The 27166-nt window shown below is 34.4% G+C and overlaps 4 protein-coding genes, 1 long non-coding RNA gene and 1 other non-coding gene across 6 annotated transcripts; 3 read left to right on the top strand and 3 right to left on the bottom strand.

Annotated features, from left to right (window-relative positions):
* Nucleotides 1–1326: 1326 nt before the first annotated feature.
* Nucleotides 1327–4770, bottom strand: LOC115707659 (putative disease resistance protein At4g19050). Its single transcript, XM_061109669.1, has 2 exons — nucleotides 4425–4770; nucleotides 1327–4340 (listed from the first exon to the last, which is right to left on the bottom strand). The coding sequence occupies exons 1-2, from the start codon at nucleotides 4768–4770 to the stop codon at nucleotides 1327–1329; spliced, it is 3360 nt and encodes a 1119-aa protein (XP_060965652.1).
* Nucleotides 4771–6373: 1603 nt separating this feature from the next.
* On the top strand, nucleotides 6374–8382 carry LOC115704609 (probable disease resistance protein At4g19060). The gene is made up of 2 exons (XM_030631810.2): nucleotides 6374–6569; nucleotides 6671–8382. The coding sequence occupies exon 2, from the start codon at nucleotides 7148–7150 to the stop codon at nucleotides 8303–8305; it is 1158 nt and encodes a 385-aa protein (XP_030487670.2). The 5' UTR covers nucleotides 6374–6569; nucleotides 6671–7147; the 3' UTR covers nucleotides 8306–8382.
* A 161-nt stretch (nucleotides 8383–8543) lies between these two features.
* On the top strand, nucleotides 8544–8617 carry TRNAT-AGU (transfer RNA threonine (anticodon AGU)). The gene has a single exon. It is a non-coding gene; the product is annotated as a tRNA-Thr (tRNA).
* Nucleotides 8618–8820: 203 nt separating this feature from the next.
* On the bottom strand, nucleotides 8821–10138 carry LOC115707191 (myb-related protein 308-like). The gene is made up of 3 exons (XM_030635069.2): nucleotides 10008–10138; nucleotides 9744–9873; nucleotides 8821–9627 (listed from the first exon to the last, which is right to left on the bottom strand). The coding sequence occupies exons 1-3, from the start codon at nucleotides 10135–10137 to the stop codon at nucleotides 8886–8888; spliced, it is 1002 nt and encodes a 333-aa protein (XP_030490929.2). The 5' UTR covers nucleotide 10138; the 3' UTR covers nucleotides 8821–8885.
* Nucleotides 10139–10157: 19 nt separating this feature from the next.
* On the top strand, nucleotides 10158–11324 carry LOC115697602 (uncharacterized). The gene is made up of 2 exons (XR_009687581.1): nucleotides 10158–10864; nucleotides 10955–11324. It is a non-coding gene; the product is annotated as an uncharacterized LOC115697602 (long non-coding RNA).
* An 11308-nt stretch (nucleotides 11325–22632) lies between these two features.
* Nucleotides 22633–25759, bottom strand: LOC115707653 (protein PLANT CADMIUM RESISTANCE 1). The gene is made up of 5 exons (XM_030635676.2): nucleotides 25256–25759; nucleotides 24617–24680; nucleotides 24309–24473; nucleotides 23585–23650; nucleotides 22633–23190 (listed from the first exon to the last, which is right to left on the bottom strand). Exons 1-5 carry the CDS (start codon nucleotides 25546–25548, stop codon nucleotides 23044–23046), a joined length of 735 nt encoding a protein of 244 aa, XP_030491536.1. The 5' UTR covers nucleotides 25549–25759; the 3' UTR covers nucleotides 22633–23043.
* Nucleotides 25760–27166: the final 1407 nt, after the last annotated feature.

Below are 27166 nucleotides of genomic sequence, written 5' to 3' on the forward strand. Positions count from 1 at the left end.
AATACGACCTAATACGGCGTTCCAAACGAGCCCTATATGTATATGATAAAATCTTTTTATGTTTCAAAATTTTATACACTTAACCCCTTTAAGAAAATGATAAAATAAAAATGAATATTAAAAAATAAATTTAGAAATAACTAGAAACTAAATTATATCTATTAAGTATGTAATAAGTTGTTGAAAGTGATGTGGTATTTTAGTTAAGCTATAATGTTTTGATTGGTTTTGGGATATTGAGACACAAAAAATGCAATCGTGCGAGATGTTGAGTTAGTGAATACGTTAGCTGAGCTGTAATTTTGTTAGTTGTACAATTAATTCCAGTCTGTTAGTTGTACAATTTGTTGCTCTCATCTAAGAGTTCAATTAAGCTGATTGTAATTGCTATTTATAGCTTGTAAATTCTCTCCTAATGAATAATACAAATTCATTCAATTCTTCTAATCTTAACAAGAGGATACCATGTTTCTATAATTCTATTTCCATTGGCCAAACGAATCAGCACCTGTTATGGCTATAACTACTAAGAGTCAAAAATTAAAAGGTACTACCAACAATGTCATATTGCAAATGATACAATTAAATATTAGGTTTTATATAATTATTGTTATCACAAATCTAAACCTACTACGTACTGATGCTAGTAGTGGTATCTAATAACAGCCTGTCTTTGAATACTGGAAATTGTAGAAGAAGAAGAAGAAAGAACGAAAGAAAAATCTAACAATTAAACTTTGTTCCACCATTGGATCAATATATCTCTTGTGCATGAGTGCATCTTTTTGGAGGGAGGGAGAGTGATGAAAGGAGAAATTGAATCTCTTATTTGGTAAGGAGAGAAGGGAGATGAGAGATGAAGGAAACTTACTCTCTCCAAACTTTAAAAATTGGAAGGATTGTTGAAAAAGAAAAAAATAAAATTTGTTCAATACAATAATATCTTTTTAAAAGTGATAAATTGAAAAAAAAAAAATTGTTAAATACAATAATATGTTTAAAAGAGCAACATTGTAATTTTACTAATTAATTTTCTCTCAATCTATCCAACTTTACATCTAATAACAAATAATAGCAATTATCCCTCTCCATCTCTCCTACTCTCTATCCTCTCTTTGCATCTTACTCTCCATCTTTCCTACCAAACAAATACTTTCTTTTTTGTATGAACATAACAAATACTTTGTTCGTGTGAGATATATTTTCACTAGAAACGACTCTGTGCTTATGCAGATGTGACTAGCTAAAGAAAGACTTTTATTGAAAAAATAAATATGACATAGTAAATTTTTTAATAAATTAAGAAACAACAATGATAATAATAGCTTAACTCAGATCACCATTGGCAGAAATGGATGATTCCAGCTTGAATTTAGGACACTTCTCATTGAGTACAATCAGTTTATCAAGTGGCTGAAACTGTATCCCAAGGCTTGTACATTCCGGCAGTTCGAACAGCCGCACGTTGAGAGACTTCTTCAATGTACATGGCCCTACTTCTGTTTTGCATTCAAACAATGTTTTCAAATTGTCACAAAATTTTACATGAATAGTTTCAAGATTTTTTGGCAGCTGGGAAGTGTTGAAAACATGTTGTATCATTGGACAACAGTCAATATACAAGTGCTTTAGGTTCTCAAGGCTCGTAGTTTGGTGACTCCCGTAGTATACATTGGTCAAGCTTGGAACATTTGAGATCCAAAGAATCTCCAAATTTCTCCACATTCTGCTGCCTTCCTCTTTTACTGAAAAAATGTTATTCATTTGTGAGCATTTTTCTATCCAACAGCCTCTCATTGACCGCACATTAGCCTCACCAAGCTCTGATAAGCATTTTATAAGGCTATTATCAATCAAAGACAGATGATGACAATGCTTGAGGATGATTTCGAAACTATCAAGTAAAGAATATGATCCACAGATCTCCAAAAACCGCTTTGTGTCTGCAGGTATATGTCTCATATGGAAATAGACGTCTTTGAAGAAACTTTCACCTTCGAGTGAATTGGTATTTCTATCTTTGCTTTGCTTCTCGGGAGGACCAACAAAGAAATGAAACTTCCTAGTAACTATCTCCAATAACTTTTGGTTTTTCTCCAAAAATTTAAAAAAGCTGGTTCCACTCAGTGACATGGAAATGATGTTGCTCTCCCCAAAATTTTCGTCATGCTTCAAGATGCCACACCCATCCCAGTTTACCTCCTCTGGCAGATGTTTTATCTTTCCCCAGTCAATTTTCTCTACATCCTTTAAGCCTGGCAGATCTACATGTTTTAAGCTAGTCAATTCTGTGATCTCATAGGGAAACCTTTTTAACTTAGTTCCTGATAGATCAAGAACTTCTAGATGGCTTAATGATCCAAGACCTTGGACATCTTCTATTTGTGAGCAATCTTTTAACAACAGTTGTCGGAGGTTGCTACAAGTGGCTAAGGATGGCAAACACACTGCAGTTCCAGAAATATCAAGAATCTCAAGGCCTGTCAGAGAATCCAGAGATTCAACATCTTTCAAGAATGAACATTCTCTTAGTTTAAGCTGCCTAAGCTCACTGAATTGTGACATGGATGGCAATTCTTCAAGTTGGGTTCCAGACAGATCAAGAATTTCAAGGCGAGTCATACCCTCCAAGAAATGAGATCTAATTTTACACGTGGGACTTGCACCAGATACAATGATCTCCTCAAGTGAAAGATCCACCATAGGTAAAAGCATTGTCAAGTCTGTGCAACTTCTAAGCAAGAGGTGACTGAGATTGGAGGGGTTGCAAAGGGTTGGTAGATGTTGTACACGAGTCTTTGAAAGATCAAGTTTCTGAAGGCGAGACAATTTCTCAAATGAATCATCTTTTATTACTGTCAAGGAGCTGCAACCAGAAAGATTGAGTACCTCCAGTTCCTCAAGAGCATTTATCTGTGGCAACTCTTTAAGTTTGCTCTCGGAGATGTTTAGAATGCGAAGGGACCTTAGATGATTAAGGGATTGATTTTCAATTTCAACCAAATCACTGGCACCAGAAAGATCTAATACTTCAAGATTTTCCATTCTTCTTGTGCTTGGGAGTTGCTGAATTGCAGTTCCAGAAAGATCAAGAACTTGAAGCCTAGACAGTGTTTCCAGATTAGGCAGTGTTGTCAAGCATGAACAACCACTTAATATGAGATGAGTGAGATCAACATTGGGAAGGGAAGGTAAGCAAATAATTCTGGATTTAGAAAGATTAAGCATGCTGAGTTTTTTCAATGATGAGAAATTCTCGTCTTCAATTCCTGTTAAAGAAGTAGATCCAGAAAGATCAATTACCTCGAGGTTTTTCAACGCTTTAAGGCTTGGCAGTTTCTCCAATTCAGAGCACCTTCTAAGGATGAGGTAACGCAGTTCTTCTTGTTTGAAAAGAGAACTAGGAAGCGATTTGATATCTGTTAAGGAGAAGTTAATACTGCGGAGGTTATGCATGTTGCCAAATAGATCATCACGGATGCTAGTCAAGGAGCTACTAGATACTTCAAGAGCACATAAGCTTCTAAGTTTATGGATGTCATCAATATTCTCCAATAGAGGACAGCCTCTGAGCACAAGCACAAGAAGATTGTTCATGCTGGAATCAAACCAGGACAAATTTCTAAACCAGGGATTAAATATAGAAAATACTTCAAGTCCCTGCATTGACTGAAAAAATGTTTTGGTGTCTTCGCTATTCAAATGACTTCCATCCATCAGTATAGTGGAGACTTTTTCCCAGCTGCTCAGTGATTTGATCATACCATCTGTTTGTGTGATCCTCCCAAATCCTCGAAACTTTCCATCTTCCAACACATTAGCCAGCCCAAGGCCTGTAATCCCATTAGGACATGATTGACGACGATCAGTTGGAATCAAAACTGATCCCTCCATGACCACTAAATCATCCTCCTTCTTTGTAAGCATATTACGACTTATAAGCTCCATCAAAACATTGTGTTCATCCTCATATGCCTTTTGGATTTGATCAACATTTCCAAGACATCCTTCTAGAATCCAATGGCTGATCAACTCATTGTAATGCACCCCACCATGTCTGCTGAAAAATTGCATGCAATGCCAAAAGCAGTTGACCATTATGCTGTCAGGCAACATATTACACCAATAGTTCAATAGATGACGAGTCCAGGGGTAAGCTGATCCGCGATCACAAGCTGCTTTCTCTAAAACACTTCCCAGAAAAAAGACATCTTGTTTGATGCACTTTAAGGCTTCTGCAACGGTGATGATAGCTGCAGGGATACCTGAACAATTGTCTACAATAGCTTGAGATAGTTGTTCAAAACCTGGTTTAGAAATGACATCACCAACTCTTCCCTCTAATAAAATCAAAGATTATTTCCCATCTAGAGGCTTTATTTGGTACTCCCTTGTCTTTCCATTATGATATTTCAACATCGTACCAGTTATAAGAACCTTATACATTTGCTCACATGCAGATAGCAGGGTGTTAAGTACTGATATAATGTCTTCTACATCCTGTTTAGGAGGAACATCATCCAGAATTACTAGGAAAAATTTCTTCTCTTCACGAGCATCCTTAACCTTTTTAGTTAGTCTCTGTTTCAAAAGTTTTAGCTTCTCTTGCTTCCCTTCCTCAGCATCTTCCTCCCAGTCCTCGTCATTAGGGGAAGGAGATAGTGCCTGGCAAATTTTGTCATATAAAATTTGCTCATTGTACTTTCTATTTAGAGATACCCATAAAGAGTCGTAGATGATGTGTCTTTGCTTGACTATCTCTCTTGCCATCATCGTTTTTCCCACTCCTTGTTTCCCATTAAGAATGATTGTTGTTACATTGCCATCCTCTAGCAGTTCTCGTATTTCCTTTGTTGGGATTAAACTCACTTAACCTCTCAAGTCAGTATGCCCATCTATTTGCCTATCAGATGAATCTGAAGAAAGCTGCTGCAATTTATGACAGTTGGCTTTAATCCCAACTTAAAGGGGACCCACCAGCAACTATATATAGGAGTTCCTCTATTCTAAAAGAGAGGGTTGAGGGAGAGAGTTCTGATCTCTAATCTCCAATGCTCATACTTTAAATTCAGTTTAGAGAGAGAGAGTCCAAAATCATAGTGAGTGTGTGTGGAGGGATGTAAAAAGGGAGTATCACTTTTGAAGTGATTTTCCTCAATGTGAGACATTTCTTTATAATTACTTACTGTGTTGAGTTGTAATCTTGGGCTCAATCTATTGTGTACTACTGACTGTTCCTATTCAATAAAGATCCATTATTCATCCATTATTGAGTTAAGTTTTCTTTGTCTTATTTCAATTAAGTTCAAGTTTTGGTTTTGTGATTGGTTTTAGTTTTGATTTGTGTTTCTTGAATATTGTTACTGCTGTAACAACTTATTTTGAGGGTGAAGATTCACCACATCCTTTTTAGCTTTGTTCACTGTCCCTAAGTCCATTGTAATTGTCTGGCACGAAATTGTTTTCGTTAATATTTTGATAGCGTGACAAAAAAAAAATCTACAAGAGAAAAAGTCAAGTTCTTTCTAGTGCGAATTACATATCAGAAGAGCAAAGAAACAGGTATCAGATCATTCCAATTTCTACTTGACTTAGTTTCCATCACTAAAACAAGCATTGAGACTAGATTTTTATAAATATGAACCACGACAAATGGTTAAATGGATAGGGGCGAAAAAACACAGAATATCCAAGTAAAATTTCTATTGACAGAAATCACCTTTAAAGAATCTCAGGGTAATATATTCTTTTTACTAGTATTATATACAATGAAGGAAACAAAAAGAATCAAATTATTTGATAATCGTAAACGGGAAAAACAATCACTCCTACCATGTTACTAATGGAAATAATGTCTACAAAGACAAAACTATTTAGAATTAACTTAAGCTAAGATGATTGTCAAAACAAATAAAAAAACTCAAGTTAAAATGATACAATTCAGGATTCGTACATTTCGTATATACGCACAAACCAGAGCTGTGAAATTTGTCAAACTAACCCTTTGAAATATTAAAATTTGTAAAATAATCTACGCGACCATCACATGATGGTTTTGCGACTATAATAATTATTTATGGTCCCGCCCTGTAATTCATAGTTCTTTTTACGACCATAAAAAATTAATTTACTAATAAAAAATTTCATAAAAGTTATTTTTACAAAACACTCACCAGAGTTCATGACGGAATGAAAAAAAGGACAGGAAATAACAAATAATAAAGAGAGAAAACTAACGGTAAATAAAATAATATATAGAATAAGCAGAAAAAGAACCTTGAGATATATTTTTATTGTTGTTGGAAATGTTTATTACTCAGAGCAGAAAAAGCTTGAGATATATTTTTATTGTTGTTGGAAATGTTTATTACTCAGAGCAGAAAAAGCTTGAAGCCGCCACTGTACTGCAGAGTGAAGACGGTCATGAAAGCTAAAATGAGTTGCACAACCAACTTCCTAAATTCAAAGGCAACCGAGAACCTTCTTCCAACAAAAACAAGTATACTTTTCTCCTTAAGTCTTCCCAAGTCAATTGTTCAAAGTCTACCACCAACTACAAATAAGCTCAGGTAACCACATGTTAATATATATATATTATTTTATTTTTGCCGCAGTGGACTGGACAATGGACATGATAATATATTATTATTAATATCTTGTGCAAATACAGGTAATACGCATGGGTTGAAAAGTTGATTGTGGAATTTCTAATCCGGTGAGTTGAACAACATTTTGGGTTTTGAATGGCGCTAGTAATTACTTGCTATTTTCCTCTCTTTGGACCGTAGCGTTTTTCTTTTTTGCCCTTCACTTGGGTTGGGCTATTTATGGCCATAACTTTAGTTTTGGCTGGTCCCGTGGGGCATGTGCAGTTGCGCACTGGTATGACTTTAAGACATAAGGACAGACTTGGGAAAACAACAGATATAAGATCAACAACTTTACTTTGTTTTTGGTATCAAACTTTTAGCAGATAATTCTACACAATTCTTTAGAGAAATGCTAAAACTAGACATGTGACAAGCATACAAAAGTGAGTCACTTTTCTTGAACGCCTCCACTACTACTACTATTTATTCTAATTCTATTTTCAGTGAAGTTCTAGATAAAAAAGAGTTAGTTGAAGTGTTTTGTGTTTCATATTTTCATGGAAAGGGTTATTGAAGAGTACCTGTTGGATAAACTCAAAAGGGGCCTCAATGGGAAGGAGAGTAGTAACAGTTCCAAAATCCCGATGCACAGCAAATTCCGACACATACATAATTCTCTTGAAAAACTTCTCAGCCTCAGCTCAACCCAACCTGTGAAACAACAGGGTCAGTCTTCATTCAAAGAAAAGCTTTATATCCTTAACGATTTGTTAACTGAATGCCAGATTCTATCAACGAAAAAACGCACCATTCACTTTCCTTACATCAACATCAGGATCAAGCTAAACAAAATCAAGGCAGAGCTCGAATCTGCACTATCTCAAAACGGGAATGTAAATCCTCAACCCAACGGGAGTGCCAATTCATCGCCGAACGCTGATATTTCCCAGCGACGAACCACTCCTACTACGTATCGCTTCGTCGACTCCAAAATAATTCATGGGTTCGAAGAACACTTGGCGACGCTGGAGAGGTTGGTTGTCCGGCAAAAGAGTGACGAAGACGACGGGTACAAGGCGATCGCCATTGTCGGAACAAAAGGAATCGGCAAAACGTCACTCTGCGCTGTAATTTTTGACAACGAAGAGGTGAAGAAAAGATTCTTACCAAGGGTTTGGGTCTCCATGCCCACACCGTCGGATGAAGAATACAGAAAGTGCCCCAAAAGAGCGATAGCCAAACGGATCTTATCGTCGCTCGGAGTGGAAGAAGTTGAGAATCACGGCCTAAAAGGGCTCATTTGTGCTCTTCGCCAAGAATTGGCGAGGAAGAGGTATTTGATCGTGTTGGACCAGTGGTACGGAGATTTGAGTTCGAGTGAAGGGGATAGTTTGGGTTTGGAACATGGATTTCCGAAAGGCTATGGAGGTACAGTGATAGTGACGAGTAGGACCGAAAGAGTGGCCAAACAGATTTTTGGGGATGATAAGAGAACTGTAATACCGCTTTTACCCCTCACGGATGCTGATATGTGCTGGGCTATATTCAAGCAAGAAGTGGAGAAAGATGAGTGGGACTTCAGTCCTTCCAACATTGAAGAGTTGAAACAGCAAGTTTTAGAAAGAAGTGGGGGGATTCCTCTACGGGCTAAAGTTTTGGGTGAGTTTATGCTTAACCAACTCCGACAATCCAACAACACAACTCCAACTATGTAAACAATAAGCCTAAAATTACTCCTTGTACTCTATTAATTCTTTATAATAAGAAGAAACAACTCTGTTTTGTTTACTGACATTTAATCTCTTTTATTTTTCTGAGAGAACTAAGTATATTTTATTATTTTTACCTCAAAAAAAAAAGTATATTTTATTTTTTTCCAAGTGATGATAGTTAGTAATGTATTATATGTTTCACATTAGTTATATTTTGTTTGTAATAATAAGATCTCACCTAGCTTTCATAGCTCAGTTGGTTAGAGCACCCGTTTAGTAAGCGGGAGGTCTTGAGTTCAACTCTCAATGAAAGCAAATTCTCTTTTTTTATCATTATTCAATCAATGCCGTTTAAGCAAAAATGTTGACAACGCGACTTTTAACATTAATCTTCTAAATTACAGCAGTATCGTGTGTGTCTAAATATACACATTATTTGTTCTTTTTCGCAACGATCAAGTGGTCCCATATGTATAATATATATTAATTAGATTTAGTACTAAAACTCAACTAGCAAGTCCTACATCATCAGATTACGTATAAATGTATAAATATATATATGTGTGGTACATTCCTTGCACTTTCAGAATATGTTATCCATATAATTCAACCAATCATTGCAGACATCTTCTAATTCGTATAAATCATATGGCCACATGGTCTCAGAAATACTTCTACTAGGTCCCATAACTTGACCATAATTTGGATGCATATGATCATCTACAAATGTTCCTTGATGAGCATGATTATCCTCCCGGGTTTCAAACCCTCCTGGTACTTGTGTCCATAAACAATGATGAATTTCTTCAGATGTTTGAGATGTATTATGATTGATGGTAGTCCCGTAATTATGATTACAATAATGATCAGTATCATTAACAACTTCATTCTGGTCAATATCACGTCTATTATAGCCAATTTCATAATTTGTAGGTGCTGAGGTAACAATCGCAGCTGAAGGGAAATCATGTGTAGAAAGCAGTTCCTTATGATGATTTGTGATTTCCAATTTTGATGATATTAAAGGCTCGTAAGGGAATGAGAGTAGTTGATGATCAGTAGCTAATTCATAAATACTATTGCTAACAATTATGTCCTTATCAGAGGCTGCTTCATCATTTAAATTTGGTTCTGATTTCATTCCTCCTAATAATACAGTAGTACTAGTAGTAGTTGTAGTAGCACTACTTGTACTAGTACTAATACTAATACTAGAACTGTGCAGTGGCAGCTGCTTCTGGAACCGTTTCTTCAAGTGGGTGTGCCAGTAATTTTTCACTTCGTTGTCTGTTCTTCCAGGTAGTTTTGCTGCTATTGCAGACCATCTGATTAAACAAATATATAACAAAAATATGTATCAATATCATGATTCATGATGTATATAACCCTGTTAATTATATGATATTATATATTTAATTTATTAGTACAGTATACTACTAACCTGTTTCCTAGAGTCTCATGCAATGTGACAATGATTTCCTTTTCTTCTTGGCTAAAATTCCCATGCTTGATGTCTGGCCTTAAGTAGTTCACCCACCGGAGTCTACAACTTTTTCCCGACCTATTCAAGCCTATATATATTTAATCGTATCAGCTCAGTATTGTCCTTGAAGTCATGTTAAAATTAATTTCTAATTAGATCATACTGCCAAATTTATGTAAGAAATATTGCCAATTTTTCAGTTTAATATATTTCTATACGTACCAGCAGCTTTGGACATCTCAGTCCAGTTCCAAATTCCGTATTTCTTAATATAAGATCTCAATTTTTGATCTTCTTCGGGACTCCATACACCTTTCTTCAGGTGTGTCTTCTCACAGAGCCGAGATTTCATCGCCATTGTAGGAAATCACAGCAGTCCCGAAACTGCCCCTACACCAACACCTAACAGTCAAAAAAAAAAAATAGGGGCAAAGCTGTCTTTTTCTCTTTGTGCGGATCCAAAGAGAATATGCCTTTCTCTAAACCGAATATGCCCCTTTTGAATTTCAGATCTACTTTTCAAAACCCTATTGCATTTAATTGCAATATAAAACCAATCTTTTCTCTTTCTATGAAAACCTAGCTGCCATTTTTCCCTTTCACAGCCGGCCTCCTTCACTCCTCTTCTCTCTTTCTTCTCCTTTCTTTGAACAGCAAGCAAAACCCTAGCAAGCTTCTTCTCCTCCTTCTCCTACTGCCCAGCCGAAAGCACCTTCTTCCTTTCTTTCTTCTTGTTGCAGCAACAACAACCCAGCCGAGCTTCCTCTTCTCCTTCCCTTCAACCTTCTTACTGCAGAAATAAAACCCAGCCGAGACACCCAAGCTTATCTCCTCTTTCTCTTGTTCTAGATTTTAAAACCTGCAAAGACTAAGAACAAAAACCAGCCATAGAAATACCAACGAAAAATAAAAACCAGCAAAGGAAAAAGAATAAAAAACACCACAACAATTGATTTCGGAGTTCCCTCTAAATCAGAGGTACGTCTCCGTCAAGCGACCCTCAAAGTTGCTTGAATCTCACTATGAATCTCAAAAACCGGTTACAAGTTATGGAGATTCCATGCCACAAAAGCTAGCAGGTAATCTCTCTTTTCCTTCACTTTATTTCTCTTGATTTTCCTTACAATATCTCTCACTAACTCTCTATTTTTTCTTTTCTTGTTTCTGAGGTTGATTACAAAGGAAACACAAGGCTACTGCCTTTATTTTTCTGCTGGGCCGAAATGGTTCTCTTGTTCAAATGAGAAGGTTGAACCTCATATTTATAATATTGTTTGTTGCTGGCTGTGTTGTGTTTGAGCTGAGAAATAGATATATTCTGTTGTGATATTTTCCTTGTAAAGCTGAAAGTTTGTTAGAGTCTTGAGATATTTTGTTTGCTTCTTCATATTGTAAAGAGAAATAAAGATCTAGGCCTATGACAACAGAACCGACAACTCTATGAGTTATAATGGTCTGTTGAGGCTTTGTAAATAGATCTAATTTATTTTCCTTGTAACTTTATTTATGGGACAATAGTATGGGAATTTATCCAACAAATTCCACCTAAATTTCCATACTAGCAGTCCAAACAGTTTCTGCCTTTGCTTCATTTACTTGTTGCTGTCTTTGAGGGTCATTGCTTGAATATGTGTCCATTTACCATCCCGTGTCAACTCCCAACAGGTTCATACAATGTTTGAACTTGTTGAGAGTGACCACCTTAGTTCCCATATCTGCTGGGTTCTCCTCAGTAGGAACTTTTTCCACTTGTATTTCACCTTGAGTCACCTTGTCCCTTATAAAGTGGTATTTAATCTCTATATGTTTAGTTCGGTCATGGAACACAGGGTTCCTACATAAGTGTACACAGCTTTGGTATGCGAGTACACTCTAGGAACCTCTTTAAGTAACTTAATCTCTGTCAAAAGTCCTTTCATCCATATGGCTTCTTTAATAGCTTCTGTGGTTGATATGTACTCCGATTCTGTTGTTGAAAGTGCAACCACAGGTTGGAGTTGGGCTTTCCAACTCACACAGTTTCCTCCAAGTAGGAACATGTAAGATGAAGTAGACTTTCTGCTGTCTCTGTCCCCGGCATAGTCGGCATCGCTGTATCCTTCTATGTTGGTCCGAACTTCTGTTGCTTGTAGATGAGTCCAACCTTAGGTGTCCCTACTAGGTACCTGAAAACCCATTTCATTGCAAGCCAATGAATCTTTCCTGGATTTGCCATGTATTTGCTCAAAGTACTTATGGCAAAGGCCAGATCTGGCCTTGTACAAACCATTAAGTACATAATAGTCCCAACTGCACTTGAGTAAGGCACTTTACTCATTGCTTCCTTCTCTGCTTCAGTCTTAGGACATTGTTCCTTTGTCAAAGTGTACTGGCTAGTTATTGGCTGAGAAGTTTTCTTTGAATCTTTCATTGAAAACTTCTCTATAATCTTTTGAATGTAGTCCTCTTGTGTCAAGAATAACTTGCCCAACTTTCTGTCCCTCTTTATAGTGATACCCAGTATCTTAGATGCTATCCCCAAGTCTTTCATCTCAAACTCAGCCTTGAGTTGCTTCTTCATCTCATCCACTTGAGATCTTTCCTTGCTTATGATAAGCATGTCATCTACATAAAGTAACAAGTAGATGACCGTGTTGATGTCAGTTCCTTTGTGATAGAAACATGCATCATAGTAACTCCTTGAGAAACCTTGTTTCATCATAAAGGTGTCAAACCTTTTATTCCATTGCCTAGGGGATTGCTTGAGTCCATACAAGGACTTAACCAGTTTACAAACATGGTTAGGTTTTCCCTTCTCTACATACCCTTCTGGTTGGGTCATGTATATTTCTTCTTCCAATTCCCCATGGAGAAAGGCAGTGGTAACATCCATCTGATCTATCTCCATGTCAAACTGAGTAGCTAAGCTTAGGACCACTCTAATCGTTTTATACTTCACCACCGGAGAGAAAATCTCATTGAAGTCAATACCTTCCTTTTGTGTGAAACCTTTAGCCACTAGCCTAGCCTTGAACCTTATAGGCTCACCTTTAGATCTTCCTTCCTTGTGCTTGAACAACCACTTACAAGACACAATGCTTTTACCCTCGGGTTTTGGTACCACAACCCAAGTCTTATTCTTCTTGAGAGATCCCATCTCATCATCCATGGCCTTATTCCACTCCTTAGAATTCTTTCCATTTACTGCCTCACTATAAGTCTTGGGTTCCATATCATCCATTTCCAAATCTGTTAGAAGAGCATAAGCCAATTCTTCACTCCAAATGTTGTAGCTGAATTTCTGATTAGGCTTTGGAGTCCTCTTAGATCTGTCCCTTGTCAACTGATAGTTTGTAAGGTCCTCTTCGGTGCCTTCATCCCTGATCTCTTGTTGAGCATCAGTTCCTCCCCCTTGACCATTGTTAATGGGCTGCTGGCTTTGGTTAGGTTCCACCTGAACCATTCCCGGTGTGTCTTCATTTTGTTCCACCTGATTAGAACCAGTTTTAACTTCTAGGTTTGTACCTGCAGGGTTAGTATCTTCCATTCCTGCACTAGACTTTTCATTAGGTAAACAAGGAAAAATATTTTCTTGGAATATAACATCTCTACTATTCATAGTTTTAAATCCCCCTTTTTCCTTTACCCAAAGTCTATACCCTTTTACCCCTTCGGGGTACCCTAAGAAAACACACTTTAAAGCCCTAGGTTCAAGTTTTCCTATGCTTTGATGTGCATAAGCTGCACATCCAAAAACTTTCAAATGAGAAAGGTTTGGAGGTTTACCTGACCATTTCTCCTCGGGAGTTTTACCTTCAATTGCTCTTGATGGGCTTCTATTTATTAGGTGAACTGCTGTCAAGGCAGCTTCTCCCCAAAACCCTTGAGATAATCCTGACTGAAGTAGCATACACCTTACTTTGTTTAGTATGGTGCGGTTCATTCTTTCAGCCACCCCGTTTTGCTGAGGTGTAATCCTCACTGTTCTATGTCGCTGCAAACCATTTTCTTTACAATAGAGGTCAAATTCATTGTTACAAAATTCCAAACCATTATCAGTTCTTAAAGTTTTCAGCTTTTCATTAGTTAAGTTCTCAACCAATAATTTCCAATGTTTGAATTTTGTAAAAGCATCATTTTTATTCTTAAGTAGATATATCCATACTTTCCTAGAATAATCATCTACTATAGATAAAAAATAAGAACAACCACCATGAGTGCTGATTTTTTCTGGACCCCATAAATCAGAATGTACATACTCAAGTATTCTTTTAGAGTTGTGAGTACACTGCCGTGAACTTTAATCTGTGATGCTTTCCAAGTATGCAATGTTCACAAAAGTCTAGTTTACTCACTTTATCCTTACCCAACAGTTGTTGCTCACTCATGAGTTGCAAGCCTCGCTCACTTATATGCCCCAATCTTCTGTGCCATAGAGTAGCTATCTCTTCTTCTTTGTCGTTGTGAGTTGTAATGTTACAGCTTGAAATAGGAGAGCCTTGTAGGTAGTAAAGTCCACCATTTTTGATTCCTTTCATGATTGTTAATGCTCCTCTACTAAGCTTCATATGACCTGCCTCTACCTTACTCACAACACCCAAATCATCAAGCACACTAATAGAAATTAAATTTCTAGAAAGATTAGGCACATACCTCACTGCTGTTAGGGTTCTTACTATCCCATCGTACATTTTAAATCTGATAGATCCCGAGCCTTTAATCTCACAAGTCTGATTGTTTCCAAGGATTACTTTTCCTCCTTTAGATTCCCTATAATCAAACATATAACTCTTGTCATTAGTCATATGAAAAGTACAACCTGAATCTAAAATCCAATCATCTTTAAAAGATGATGCAACAATGTATACTTCACCACTATCAACACTTTCATAACCATCACCATAATTAGCTTGGTTATTTTTATGAAAATTAGGTTTAGAGTTAGAATTTTCTCCCTGTCCTTTATATTTATTTGGTTTGCCTTTGTTTAGAAAATAACAATCTCTCTTGAAATGCCCTGGCTTGCCACAGTTGTAGCATCCCGTAGGATCAGTTGGTTCTTTTGAGTTTGATCTTCCCTTGTTGTGACTCTTTCCTTTGTGGTGATCTCTGCTGTGACTTTTACTTTTGTAGTGTCCATGTTTTCTTTGATTGGGTCTCCCTCTACTGAAGTTTACTTCTCCATTAGAACCTCCATGCTTCTCATTCTTGATCTCCAAGTCTTTTGACTTTAAGGCTGAAATTACTTCTTCTAAAGTAATTTCTGTCCTACCATATTTAATGGCATTCTTCACTTCTTTGTAGGATTCGGGTAATGAGTTTAAGATGATGATGGCTTGGTTCTCATCACTTAAAGCCTCATTTTCACCAGAATTAGCCAATTCAATATGTAACCTTAGAAATTCATCTAGGTTTTCATCAAGAGTCTTGCTAGTGCTCATCTTGAAACCAAAGATCCTTTCTTTAAGAAAGATCTTGTTGATTAAAGATTTCTTTTGAAACTGATCTTCAAGCTTTTTCCATATTTTTGCTGGTGTATCTTCTTTATCAACTAACCTGATAATAGCATCAGACAAGTTAAAAATGATTAAACCAGTAGCTTGAGTTTCAAGAAGTTCTTCTTGTGTAGATTTAGAAGTATTTTCTGGCCATTCTATAGGTTCACTAAGAACCCTAAGTAATTTGTTATGAGCAAGAAGAGCTCTAATCTTCTTCCTCCAAATCCTATAGTCCCCCGATCCATCAAACTTGTCAACATCTACTCTAATATTACTCATGTTTAATTGTTATAACAAGATAATAAAAGTAAGAATGTAACAAGACAAAGTTTAGGTTAGAGTTTTCCTTTTTTATCAACTTCTTGATAATTTCAGATTTTGCTTCTTCAATGTTTTGATGATCTTGCTTGTTTCTTGACGTTGTTTCCAGGTGTTGTTCAATCTTCTTGCTTCCCCGAGCTCTGATACCACTGTAGGAAATCACAGCAGTCCCGAAACTGCCCCTACACCAACACCTAACAGTCAAAAAAATAGGGGCAAAGCTGTCTTTTTCTCTTTGTGCGGATCCAAAGAGAATATGCCTTTCTCTAATCCGAATATGCCCCTTTTGAATATCAGATCTACTTTTCAAAACCCTATTGCATTTAATTGCAATATAAAACCAATCTTTTCTCTTTCTATGAAAACCTAGCTGCCATTTTTCCCTTTCACAGCCGGCCTCCTTCACTCCTCTTCTCTCTTTCTTCTCCTTTCTTTGAACAGCAAGCAAAACCCTAGCAAGCTTCTTCTCCTCCTTCTCCTACTGCCCAGCCGAAAGCACCTTCTTCCTTTCTTTCTTCTTGTTGCAGCAACAACAACCCAGCCGAGCTTCCTCTTCTCCTTCCCTTCAACCTTCTTACTGCAGAAATAAAACCCAGCCGAGACACCCAAGCTTATCTCCTCTTTCTCTTGTTCTAGATTTTAAAACCTGCAAAGACTAAGAACAAAAACCAGCCATAGAAATACCAACGAAAAATAAAAACCAGCAAAGGAAAAAGAATAAAAAACACCACAACAATTGATTTCGGAGTTCCCTCTAAATCAGAGGTACGTCTCCGTCAAGCGACCCTCAAAGTTGCTTGAATCTCACTATGAATCTCAAAAACCGGTTACAAGTTATGGAGATTCCATGCCACAAAAGCTAGCAGGTAATCTCTCTTTTCCTTCACTTTATTTCTCTTGATTTTCCTTACAATATCTCTCACTAACTCTCTATTTTTTCTTTTCTTGTTTCTGAGGTTGATTACAAAGGAAACACAAGGCTACTGCCTTTATTTTTCTGCTGGGCCGAAATGGTTCTCTTGTTCAAATGAGAAGGTTGAACCTCATATTTATAATATTGTTTGTTGCTGGCTGTGTTGTGTTTGAGCTGAGAAATAGATATATTCTGTTGTGATATTTTCCTTGTAAAGCTGAAAGTTTGTTAGAGTCTTGAGATATTTTGTTTGCTTCTTCATATTGTAAAGAGAAATAAAGATCTAGGCCTATGACAACAGAACCGACAACTCTATGAGTTATAATGGTCTGTTGAGGCTTTGTAAATAGATCTAATTTATTTTCCTTGTAACTTTATTTATGGGACAATAGTATGGGAATTTATCCAACAGCCATTAATTATTATGCCTTTTTTTGAGCTTATTTCATCTATTTTCAAAGTCTCTTAACACAAGTATATATACGTCTTCGATTCTAGTAAATTAATGTATATATTATATATCGTTACATCACATGCATATAATTAATACGCATATATCAATATTTTACTGTATTCAAATAGAAGACCAAGTACAAACAATGGATATATAATACAATTCATACATGTCATCACTGAATTAGTGCGACCATGGCTAGACTACAATTTTGGTCAAACACATCAGGGGTTAAAGGAAATAACAAAGAACTTCCCTCATATTTTCCACTCTACACGAAAAATAGGTAAATTAATTAGATTAAAAAACACGTGCATAAATGTGTGAAAGAATTTAATGAATACTTAATTTGTACAAGGTAACAAGTCAAGTCTGGACGCTTTCCTATACGATCTTGCAAAATGACAAAAAATGATTACTAAAAAGTTTTACATGCATTAATTTACTATATAAATACAATATAAGGAGATAGGGCTGGAATGGAAATAGGATTTTTATCATTAGTAGCAGAGTGATACCTAACCATCAAATTAAATTTATTTTGGATACTTTTATTAGCACTACACCAGCAAAATAGGGATTTAGTAACATTTCAAAGTGTTATAATTGATTAGTTTTACTAACATTTATGCTTTGGTGACATTTATGAAAAATATGTAAGATATACGAGTGTGAGTAAAAACACAAATGTAACTATAATCTTTTTAGTGTCATTGGAAAAAATGTCACTAAAAATAATTAAAAAGTATTTTGAAATATTATTAAATTATTTATAATATTTTAAAAAATAAAATATTTAGTCAGTTATATTTTTAAATTTTTAATACTAAAAACTTAAATTATTTTATAAAAAAAAAATTACAAAACCACCCAAAGCTCAATTTATTTACCTAGTATATAATATAAAATAGATACAAAAAATTATAGTAGCTCGATTCGAGTCTACTCCACTTTTGAAGAGTACTCTTGCTTTGTATTATTATACTCAAACCTTTTTAAATGGAGGTGGGTTTACCTTATTATAAGGTGGCAGGTGAATATTGTTACAAAAAATTATAGTTATAATGAGATTGTACGTTACAATAATCATAGGTGTATTAATTATACTAATTAGAGCGGTTACAAATGTTTGTGAAACTACTGAATTATTAACTCTTGAATGTTTGAATTAGCACCCTCCTTGTTGTACCGCAGTCTCTCTTTAGGAAAGTCTTTCTCGCGGGCAAGGAGAAAATTCATCCCATTGACAAAAGGTAATCAAATTATATTAATTAAACACATAATCAAAGTTGGGAAAATTGAAATGTACTATAATTGGATAAATTAAATTTCAAGGTCTCTATGGGTAAGGAGTCAACATGAGAGCGTTCACACACTATTGAAGAAACAGCCGTACTATTTGGAGATGGAATCTCCTAATAAATGACTAAGACCAAGTATATACTATAATATGATCATGGAATTAATGAATTTTTGTGGAATTAATATATGCTTAAAAATCCTTTAAAATATAAATGCTTAAAAATAAAAGATTCATTAAGAAAATTATAATATATACAATAAAAATGTAACCATTGAACCTCTTCCATATATATATATGAATATGGAGGAAACTAATTCTTCTAGAATTCATCGGAAATTCGCTAATAAGAGTGTTTATTAGACAAAGTTTAATATTTATAAGTTTATTCAGATATGATCCAATTATATATTAAATAATAAATTTTAGTTTCAATCATTCAATCAATTTCAATAAATATTGAATTTGAACGGTTATATTCATTATTAGATATATTTTATAAAAATGCATTATTTAATATTTTAGATCTAATATCTATTGCATTGAATTAAATTTATCCAATCTAAAATAAAGTAAAATTTTAACATTAATTTTCATATATACTCTATAGTATAAATTTAAATTAAATATAAATTTAAATTAAATGATAATATTAATTAGTTTTGTATTGGATTTATGGACACCCAATTCAAAATATAATCCGATCTAATGTCGAATCAATCAATTATTATTAAATTGAATTAATTTCTGTACCTCATTAAGAACAAGTAATTATTAATATATGGCCACCAGTTATAATATAAAATAGATAGCGCGCGCTTTGATGATTATTTATGGGGACCCAGTCATTGTTTTCACACTACTGAGAATTCATACATAGGCTTTACTAAATCTCTAAATATATTATGTCAAAAAAAAAAATCTTTATCTTTCAAATTAAGATCAAAGATACGAGTACGACCACTAGAGAATGATTTCAATCGATACTATGATTGATATATATTTTTATATATATATATATATCCAAATAAAACACTATATATTTAGTGTATAGTATACATCCCATTTGAAGGTATATTTTTAATAACATCAACAATTTGGAGATCTAATTAAGACTATTTAATATTTGCGGTCGAATGTCAATTTGTAAGAATATTGGCAATATAAATTTTCATAAGGACAATAATTAATGTATAGATATATATATATGGATGTGAAGCACATGGTAAAATTAAAAGTAGATAGTTGATAAATAATAAAGTGTACTGAATATTGAATAGTCTTCTGGATTTTTTAAATAAAGAGTAAATGTATTATAGTAAGTCAAGTCAACCATATCAATTATCATATTATTCATATTAAGCTGCATTGCATGGCGATGATGTCGTAATATAGTTTGTATTTTTATGATTAAGTTCTGTTCTATGTTCTTTACTTTTCATAAGAATTGCTATTAGAGCATTTTCAGTCAAATAAATGTTTTTAAAAATATTTGATGATATAAATATATTTTTAGCATCTATTAAAGTGAAAAAAAAAAATTAAATAATATTTTTACTTCTCTTTTATTATTATTATTATATATTAAATAATAGTATAGTATTATTTTAATAATTTTTTGAGGTACTTATCATTAGAACATTTTAAAACACTATGTGTCATAAAGAATATGGAAGAGGGAAAAAATATAGAGTTAATTGTGGCAAAATCCCTAAAACTTTCATTTTGCTTGCATATAACTCCCAAAATTTAAATTTGAGCGGTAAAATCTCCCAAAACTTGTATTCTGTTAACATTTAGTCATTTCCATCAATTTTATGCAATTAACTACCATGTTAGACTGTCCGTACATAGAATTTATCCACGTGGACACATTTAACACATGGCACAATTAAATTGGCCCACATAATTAATTATTAAAAAATTAATTTAATTAAAATTAAATCACAAAAAATAATTTTTTTTTCTTCCACCATTTTTATTTTTCTATCTCATATTTTTTTTTTCTAATTATTGTTCTTCATTCTTCTTAAAAAAAATATCACCACCATCACAATCACCCACCACAACCGAACTGCCCACCACCACCAAAACCACATCTAGGCAGCACAATCGAAACTGCCCACCACCACCACCACATCTGCCCACCAACACCAAAACCACATCTACGCACCACAACCATCACTGAAAATCTCTTTTTCAGATCCAAACAAAACCCCACATCTCATATCCAAACATATCAAAGAGACCTAACACCTACCGAAATTCGAGTCCCAATTCCATAAAAACAAACAAACACAAATTAAATCCACATGAAAAAAACTTCAGATTAAAGAGAAAAAAAATCGCAAAGGTGAGAGAGAGAGCTTATTGAACACGAAGTTCAAAAGCGACTAGATCGGAGTCGAATATCTCGAACTCCACGAATTCCGGCGAACTTTAATAGTTGATTCCAACGATGTTAACGCCCAAACTTTTGAGGGGTTTTGTTCTATTAGAGCTTCTAAGCTCCATCATACTGCTCCCTATACAAAATGGTCTCGAAATCATGCCCAAAAATTGGGTGTCATTTGAGTCCAACGTGAGAAAATACGAGATATATATATATATAGAGAGAGAGAGAGAGAGAGAGAGAGAGAGAGTGGTTGCCGGCGTGAGAAGAGACGAGAGAAAGAGAGAGAGAGAGTGGTCAGCGTAAGTAAGAGACGAGAGAGAAAGAGTGGTCGGCGTTTGGTGAGATCAAAATATTAGAGAGAGAGTGAGTGATTAGGTATTAGAGAGGGGATCTGAGGAAAAAAAATGTGTTTTGTTTTTGTTATTTTTTATTGTAAAATTTATTTTATTTTTACATATTTGTAATTTATTATTAATTAAATTAATTTTTTTAATAATTAATTATGTGAGCCAATTAAATTGTGCTATGTGTTAACTGTGTCCACGTGGATAAATTTTATGTACGCATGGACAGTCCAACATGGCAGTTAACTGCATAACATGAAAATAGCTAAATGCTAACAGAATGCGGGTTTTGAGAGTTTTACCGCCCAAATTTAAGTTTTGGGGTTATATGGAAGCAAAATGAAAGTTTTGGGAGTTTTGCCGCAATTAACCTAAAAATAAAACATTTATATGTTTAGGTGATGTGAGGGTCGGCCCAAGCATTGGGCAGCTTGGGCCATTGCACAAGGCCCCTTTTGTTTTAAGGCCCAATTTTTTTTTTTTTAAGAAAAGACCTATTTTTTTGTCCTATTATACATACATAAATAAAAAATTTATAATTGAAAATTTATGAACGAATCTTAAAAAAAAACTAGTAATAGAATTGTAATTTTAATGTACACGGTTTTTTTTAAAGAGCCCAATTTTAAAATTTTGCACGAGGCCCCCAAAATACTTGGGTCGGCCCTGGGTGATGTGAAGATTTTTTACACCTTAAGTGGTGTTTGGTTTGAGGTAGTAAAATAGAATAGAAATGAAAAAAAAAAAATTATTCCAATCTTTTGTTTGGTTTCATTTTATAGTATTGGAATGTCATTGATATTCTAGTGACACCTTAAGTGGTGTTTGGTTTGGGATATTTGTTATGTGAGGTTGAGTTAGAGAGAGTAGAGTTGGAGAGAGTAAATTTGAAGAGAATATGAAACTAAAGTGTTTGAGGAAATTAATTAACGTTATTACCATTTTAATTTAAAAAAAATAGAATCCAATTGAAAATACTGTTATATAATATAATATTTAAATTAAATAATTAAGTGTGACAAAATATTAATTTGTCAAATTGTAACATACATTATGGAGATACAAAATGTGTGTAGAATGATCACAAAATAAGAGTTGCATATCCTCAAATTAATGATCACTTAAATATATAACTCTCAACTCTTTTTTACTTTTAAATTAGTAAAAGATGTTACTAATTGTTTATGAATGATAGTTATTGAAAATATTGTTGTTAGAGACTTGATTTATTCATTTATAAGGTGTATAAATGGTTCAAAATCAAGTGGTAATGATTTGAAACACTGTGAGAATTGGCCAAAATATATTCAAAAGCTCAGAGTATAAAGTGGTAAGTTAAAATATGTTGAAATGTATATTTTGTACTGTTTGATAAAAGATACAGATACAGCCCCAAGATAACGTTTTTGTTTGCAAAGTTCTGTTGCCTTGTTATTGCTTTTCTCTTTTAGTCGTTAGATTTCCGTTTGTAAAAGTTCACATTGTCGTTTCTCAATAATTGTCGTTTTTCTTTGTGAATCAGTTATTTGTTATCTTTTAACGTATTAATACACATTCACAGAGTATTTCTAGCAGCTCTCCCTTGCCAAAACCTTCATCCTTTGGAGAAAGAAAAATTGTACATTCCAGCATCAAGAGCAATGGGATAAAATAGATTTGATTGACCAAGAGATAAAAAAAAAAATGATCACATTTTCTACCCCTACATATATCTATAGAGTAGGGGATCGCTTAGATGATCCCATGGCTAGGGGAGGTAGAAGTCTACAGTACAGTTTTGCACATTTTTCTCTTCGCCTATCACCATCCTATTCCGGGTCAAGCGGCGAACACAACCAAACCAGACGATTATAGCCAAATTCTTGGCTTTAACAACTTCTCCCATTCACGGGTAAGAATCACTCCCAGGAGGGAAAATCAATGACTGATACCTTGTATGATTCCGAGCTGTGGCTGCATTGATACTGAGGAGCAAGAATGAGTTCTTGGGATGTCTAACTTCAAGAGTTTCAAGAATGAGCACTATCATCTGTAGTTATTTGCACAGTACAGGTCTATGGGAATATGGGCGAAATAAGAGGAGGGGGTTGTAGCTCAAAGAATGCTTTTCTCCCTTCAGCAAGGCTTCCTACGCATATTGTATCACCACGGCCATGCCAAATGCCATCTTGGACATTGTTCATCTCCAACGTTCTGGATTCCTGTCAACATTTAACTATTTGTAAGTTTCCTAGGACAATGATGATTTCTAATGTCGACGACAGTGGAAAAATATACAAGTAAAAAGGCTATCCCAGCTCCTTGAGGACCTGGAAACCTCCCAAGAGCTCAGTGCTCAAAACACTAGTACATTAATCATTTCATGCCCTATTTCCACTCAACCATACACTAGGCATTTCTTTGTTTATACAGGCATTGCCCATGCTAACAGACTATCACATAAGCTGCCATTTCTCTCAGCTTATATGACCTTATTAAGCTAGTCCTAACAAATTCCTATATAATATCATCTACTTCTACCATTTGAGAACATTTTCTTCATAAAGTTTCAGCTACTCGTGCATATTTGAGTAGTATGTTTTGTGAGAGACTGACCTGACATAGCGTGCAGCAGGGGCAAACAAGATGGTAGATGCAATTGTCCAAATTACTATCGCTACCCTGCAACAACAAATATCTCAAATTTTCAGTACTAGTATAAAAGTAGACCCGAAAGGAAGTAAAGGAATGGATGAAGATTTTTCGTATGAATAGATTAAACATAAATCAAAGAATAAAATAAAATAAAGATCATTTTGCATGTAACATATGTTAACTTGATTCAAATTATTCAATTCAAAAGTGCTGGTCTCTAAAAGCTCTCGTTATACTTACTTAACTGAAGGAATTTCCTAAATTCTCCTTTAACTTATCTTCTTAACAGTAATCCCCAACCCTTTAGTTCCATAACTTTTCTTTGTCTGTAAAGCTTAACATGACATTTCATAATACCTAATGATAAAGTTCTTGTTGCAGGATAAACATTTAGAAATTAAAAATATCTATGAAAATTGAGGTGAACCCCTTATCTTGCTAGCCCTCCCAAATCTCTCAAAAACCTCTTAATAAAGTTGTTGAACACAATTATATAAAATAATAAAATTTGCTTGAGAAATAAGGGGAGTAAATTCTATGACACTGCTAAACCTCTTGACTCATTAAATAAATGGAGCTTTCACAAACCTTAAGAACTAATAAGAGAACTGAAATTTGTCCAAAAAAAAAAAAAACACTCCTCAAAAAGTTAGAAAGTAAAATGCAAACAGAGAAAGAAGCTTACCCTGATGTTAAATTTCTTTTTCATCTGGGAACGAAAGAAACCCAGATATGCTCCTATTGAAATCGTGAAAGCAATTGACAAATATAAGAAACAACTCCGCTTGGTGACAATGAGGGCGACACAATTTAGAAAAGCACCAAGGGCAAGAATGAAATAAATAGTTCCCTGCACATTTATATGAAAAAGCTTAGAATTTCCATAGGCAGCTATAGAAAAGTCAAATTCACCAGAAACCAGAGTCAACAAACATTGAAAGGACAGAGCTTAATCAAGTATATAGAGTAGATATTAAATTTGGGGCTAAATACCTGTAAAAAGCAAGAACTAAAACCAGCTCGTCTCATGTTTTTGCCAAATCTGAAGCAAGGACAGCTGAAACAACAAATAAAATGCTTTAAGATTTAACTAAATAACAAGTGCTCCTCAATTATTAATTATAAAAGCACGTAATTATGTCACAAAATTTGAAGGAAAAAAAAAACCACTATTTTTATGCTTTACGCCCACTAAAATTGACCATTTAAAATAGCCTAATAAGACCAAATCAAAACATAGAATGTATTTCTTTACATTAAAAAAGCCAAAACAAACAAAAAAAAAACATTGAAACGTATTCGCAGTTTTAAGCTTGTCATTAAACGTTTTCACAATTTAAAAAAGTTTAAACCTTGATTTAGAAAAAAAAAAAAAAACCTTTGAAATTTTTTTTTTTTCAGTAAATATGTTAAAAATAAGTTGTTAATAACTACACCATTGAAAAAGAGTCACAATTTTATAAACCCAGATGATCAAAAATAAATAAAAGAAAATTTGCTGTTCGAGAAAAAAAAAATTGAAGGGAAAACAAACCAGCTTTAGGAATATAGATTAGGAAAACATTTTTAGGGCAAACCGGAAAGGAAAGGGGTAAACGAAGAAGAAGATAATTGCTTATTTCAAGGACTCACCAAGCAGATTCGATAGCGATACGGCGGTCTTCGAAGCAATCGAGAAGTTCACCTTCCCACATCCGAAAAACGCCTCCGAGTTCCCCACCGTCTCCGTCTCCATCTCCATCTCCATCTTGGTCAGGGCTCTCAAGCTTCCTCCATTTACCTTGAGTCTGCAAGGCCACCGTGGAGCAGAGCAGGTCGAAATCCAGAACAGCCATTCCCTCCTCAAGCAACTTCTCTTTCTCCACGTTTTCCACCTCACCCTCTTCCTCCATACCCACCTTCACCTGCTTCTCCAAATCCGCCATTACTAGGACAAACCAATAAAAAGCTAGGGTTTTCCCTCTTCTATTTCCGTTTCTCTCTCTCTCTCTCTCTCTCTCTCTCTCTTGGCGTCCTTCTGGTTTGATTAATTGATTTGAACTTAGTTAGGCCAAGCGACCCTCCTCTACCTTTAAGGATTCTAACTATACATACGTACACAAATAAAATAAACTAATATATAAATAAACCTAAAGTTTGTTGTTTTTTTTAAAAAAGGAAAGTTCATTGTTTTTAAAAAATAAAATTAAAACTGTATTATTATTATTATTATTATTATTATTTGGCTATAATAAAAGTGAAAACTTTATTGGTAGAATAAACTAATCATAATAAATAAATAAATAAAATGATAGTGACAATATTTGTATCTGGCGAGGATGAATAAGAGTTCGGTGTGTTTGGGTTGGCAACTTGGCGCGTAATAATGGTGACTGACTCTTTGAGCCATTATCTTCTTCTTTAGTATTTTTTTTTATAATCGTGGATGATAAACGGCTTATAGTTTGACACGTGTACAAAATAATACGGAAAGATTCTGCTACCGGCCATTTCTCAAATTAAATTTTAACAATCTATTCTATATATATGATTTTCTTTTTTGGTAATCCACTCACAGAAATGTATACTTTCCCAATTTAGTTGTTAAGAAAATTTAGAGACTTAAAAACGACATGATTTTCTTTTCTTTCTTTATAAATAATAGTCAAATCTGTGTCAATTCCGGCATAAATTAAATAACCACCCTCTATTTTAGGCATAATAATTTAGCACTTCTCTTTTAAAAATAAATAAATAAATGAATATTTATAGTAAATAAATACTACTCAATTACATTCACAATTTTAAACACAACCTACCACTACTTAATAAAATAAATATTAATAAATGATTGAGGTTATACATAAGAGAGGTCAGAGGTGGATGAAATAAATGGGAATTATTTAATGAGAGGGTTAGAATCAATGTTTGGTTTTATTAGAAACTATAAACAATGGATTGATTGGAGAATGGGTTATGGTACTAATAGCAATAGGGATGGATGAGAATAAAAATTGGCAAAGGACAGCGTGCCGTGAGGTGCCACTTTCCATGGAATGGAGACAACCCACTTTTAGTTGTATAACGCAATTTGCTTCAACTTTCATTTTGTTTATTTATTCTCTGTGGTTTTATATTTCTTTATTAAAAATATTTGATGAGAACCTCCTTATGTTGTTTGACCCACCCAAGTGACCAACCATTTATAAAAATAATAATTATTGCTTTTTATTTTTTATGAAGGGAATAAAAAAAACACAAGGTTTGTATGTGGGGACATCACACGGTGGTTGGCTGGCTGAGTAGACTTTGTTTGGATAAGATTGTTTTGTTTTGTGATTCAATGAAAGAGGAAGAGAAGAGAAAGAGAGGAAGGCCTTATCTGGAAGACTAGCTAATGACTCCTTTCTCAACCATCCCACGTGCATAAAGTTTCGTTTTATTATTAATTTTATTTCTTTCATTATGCGCGAAATTATTATAAGTAATAATAATTAGAGATTTAGTAAGGTTAATTAGTAATTTTTTTTTCCGAACTTTAATATGTACCAAATTAGGTTCCTT

The sequence above is a fragment of the Cannabis sativa genome, chromosome 1 (assembly GCF_029168945.1).
Source record: "Cannabis sativa cultivar Pink pepper isolate KNU-18-1 chromosome 1, ASM2916894v1, whole genome shotgun sequence".
In the NCBI taxonomy this organism is placed as follows: Eukaryota; Viridiplantae; Streptophyta; class Magnoliopsida; order Rosales; family Cannabaceae; genus Cannabis; species Cannabis sativa.

Excerpts from the sequence above, each read along its gene's own strand:
- LOC115707659 (XM_061109669.1), bottom strand. The coding sequence starts at position 4,770 with ATGGCAAGAGAGATAGTCAAGCAAAGACACATCATCTACGACTCTTTA. Across the intron at positions 4,341-4,424 it reads GTATAAGGTTCTTATAACTG|AGGGAAGAGTTGGTGATGTC; the intron begins GTACGATGTTGA and ends TGATTTTATTAG.
- LOC115704609 (XM_030631810.2), top strand. The coding sequence starts at position 7,148 with ATGGAAAGGGTTATTGAAGAGTACCTGTTGGATAAACTCAAAAGGGGC.
- LOC115707191 (XM_030635069.2), bottom strand. The coding sequence starts at position 10,137 with ATGAAATCTCGGCTCTGTGAGAAGACACACCTGAAGAAAGGTGTATGG. Across the intron at positions 9,874-10,007 it reads TGAGATGTCCAAAGCTGCTG|GCTTGAATAGGTCGGGAAAA; the intron begins GTACGTATAGAA and ends AAATATATATAG. Across the intron at positions 9,628-9,743 it reads CATGAGACTCTAGGAAACAG|ATGGTCTGCAATAGCAGCAA; the intron begins GTTAGTAGTATA and ends TTGTTTAATCAG.
- LOC115707653 (XM_030635676.2), bottom strand. The coding sequence starts at position 25,548 with ATGGCGGATTTGGAGAAGCAGGTGAAGGTGGGTATGGAGGAAGAGGGT. Across the intron at positions 24,681-25,255 it reads ATCGCTATCGAATCTGCTTG|CTGTCCTTGCTTCAGATTTG; the intron begins GTGAGTCCTTGA and ends TTGTTGTTTCAG. Across the intron at positions 23,651-24,308 it reads AAAAGAAATTTAACATCAGG|GGTAGCGATAGTAATTTGGA; the intron begins GTAAGCTTCTTT and ends TTGTTGTTGCAG.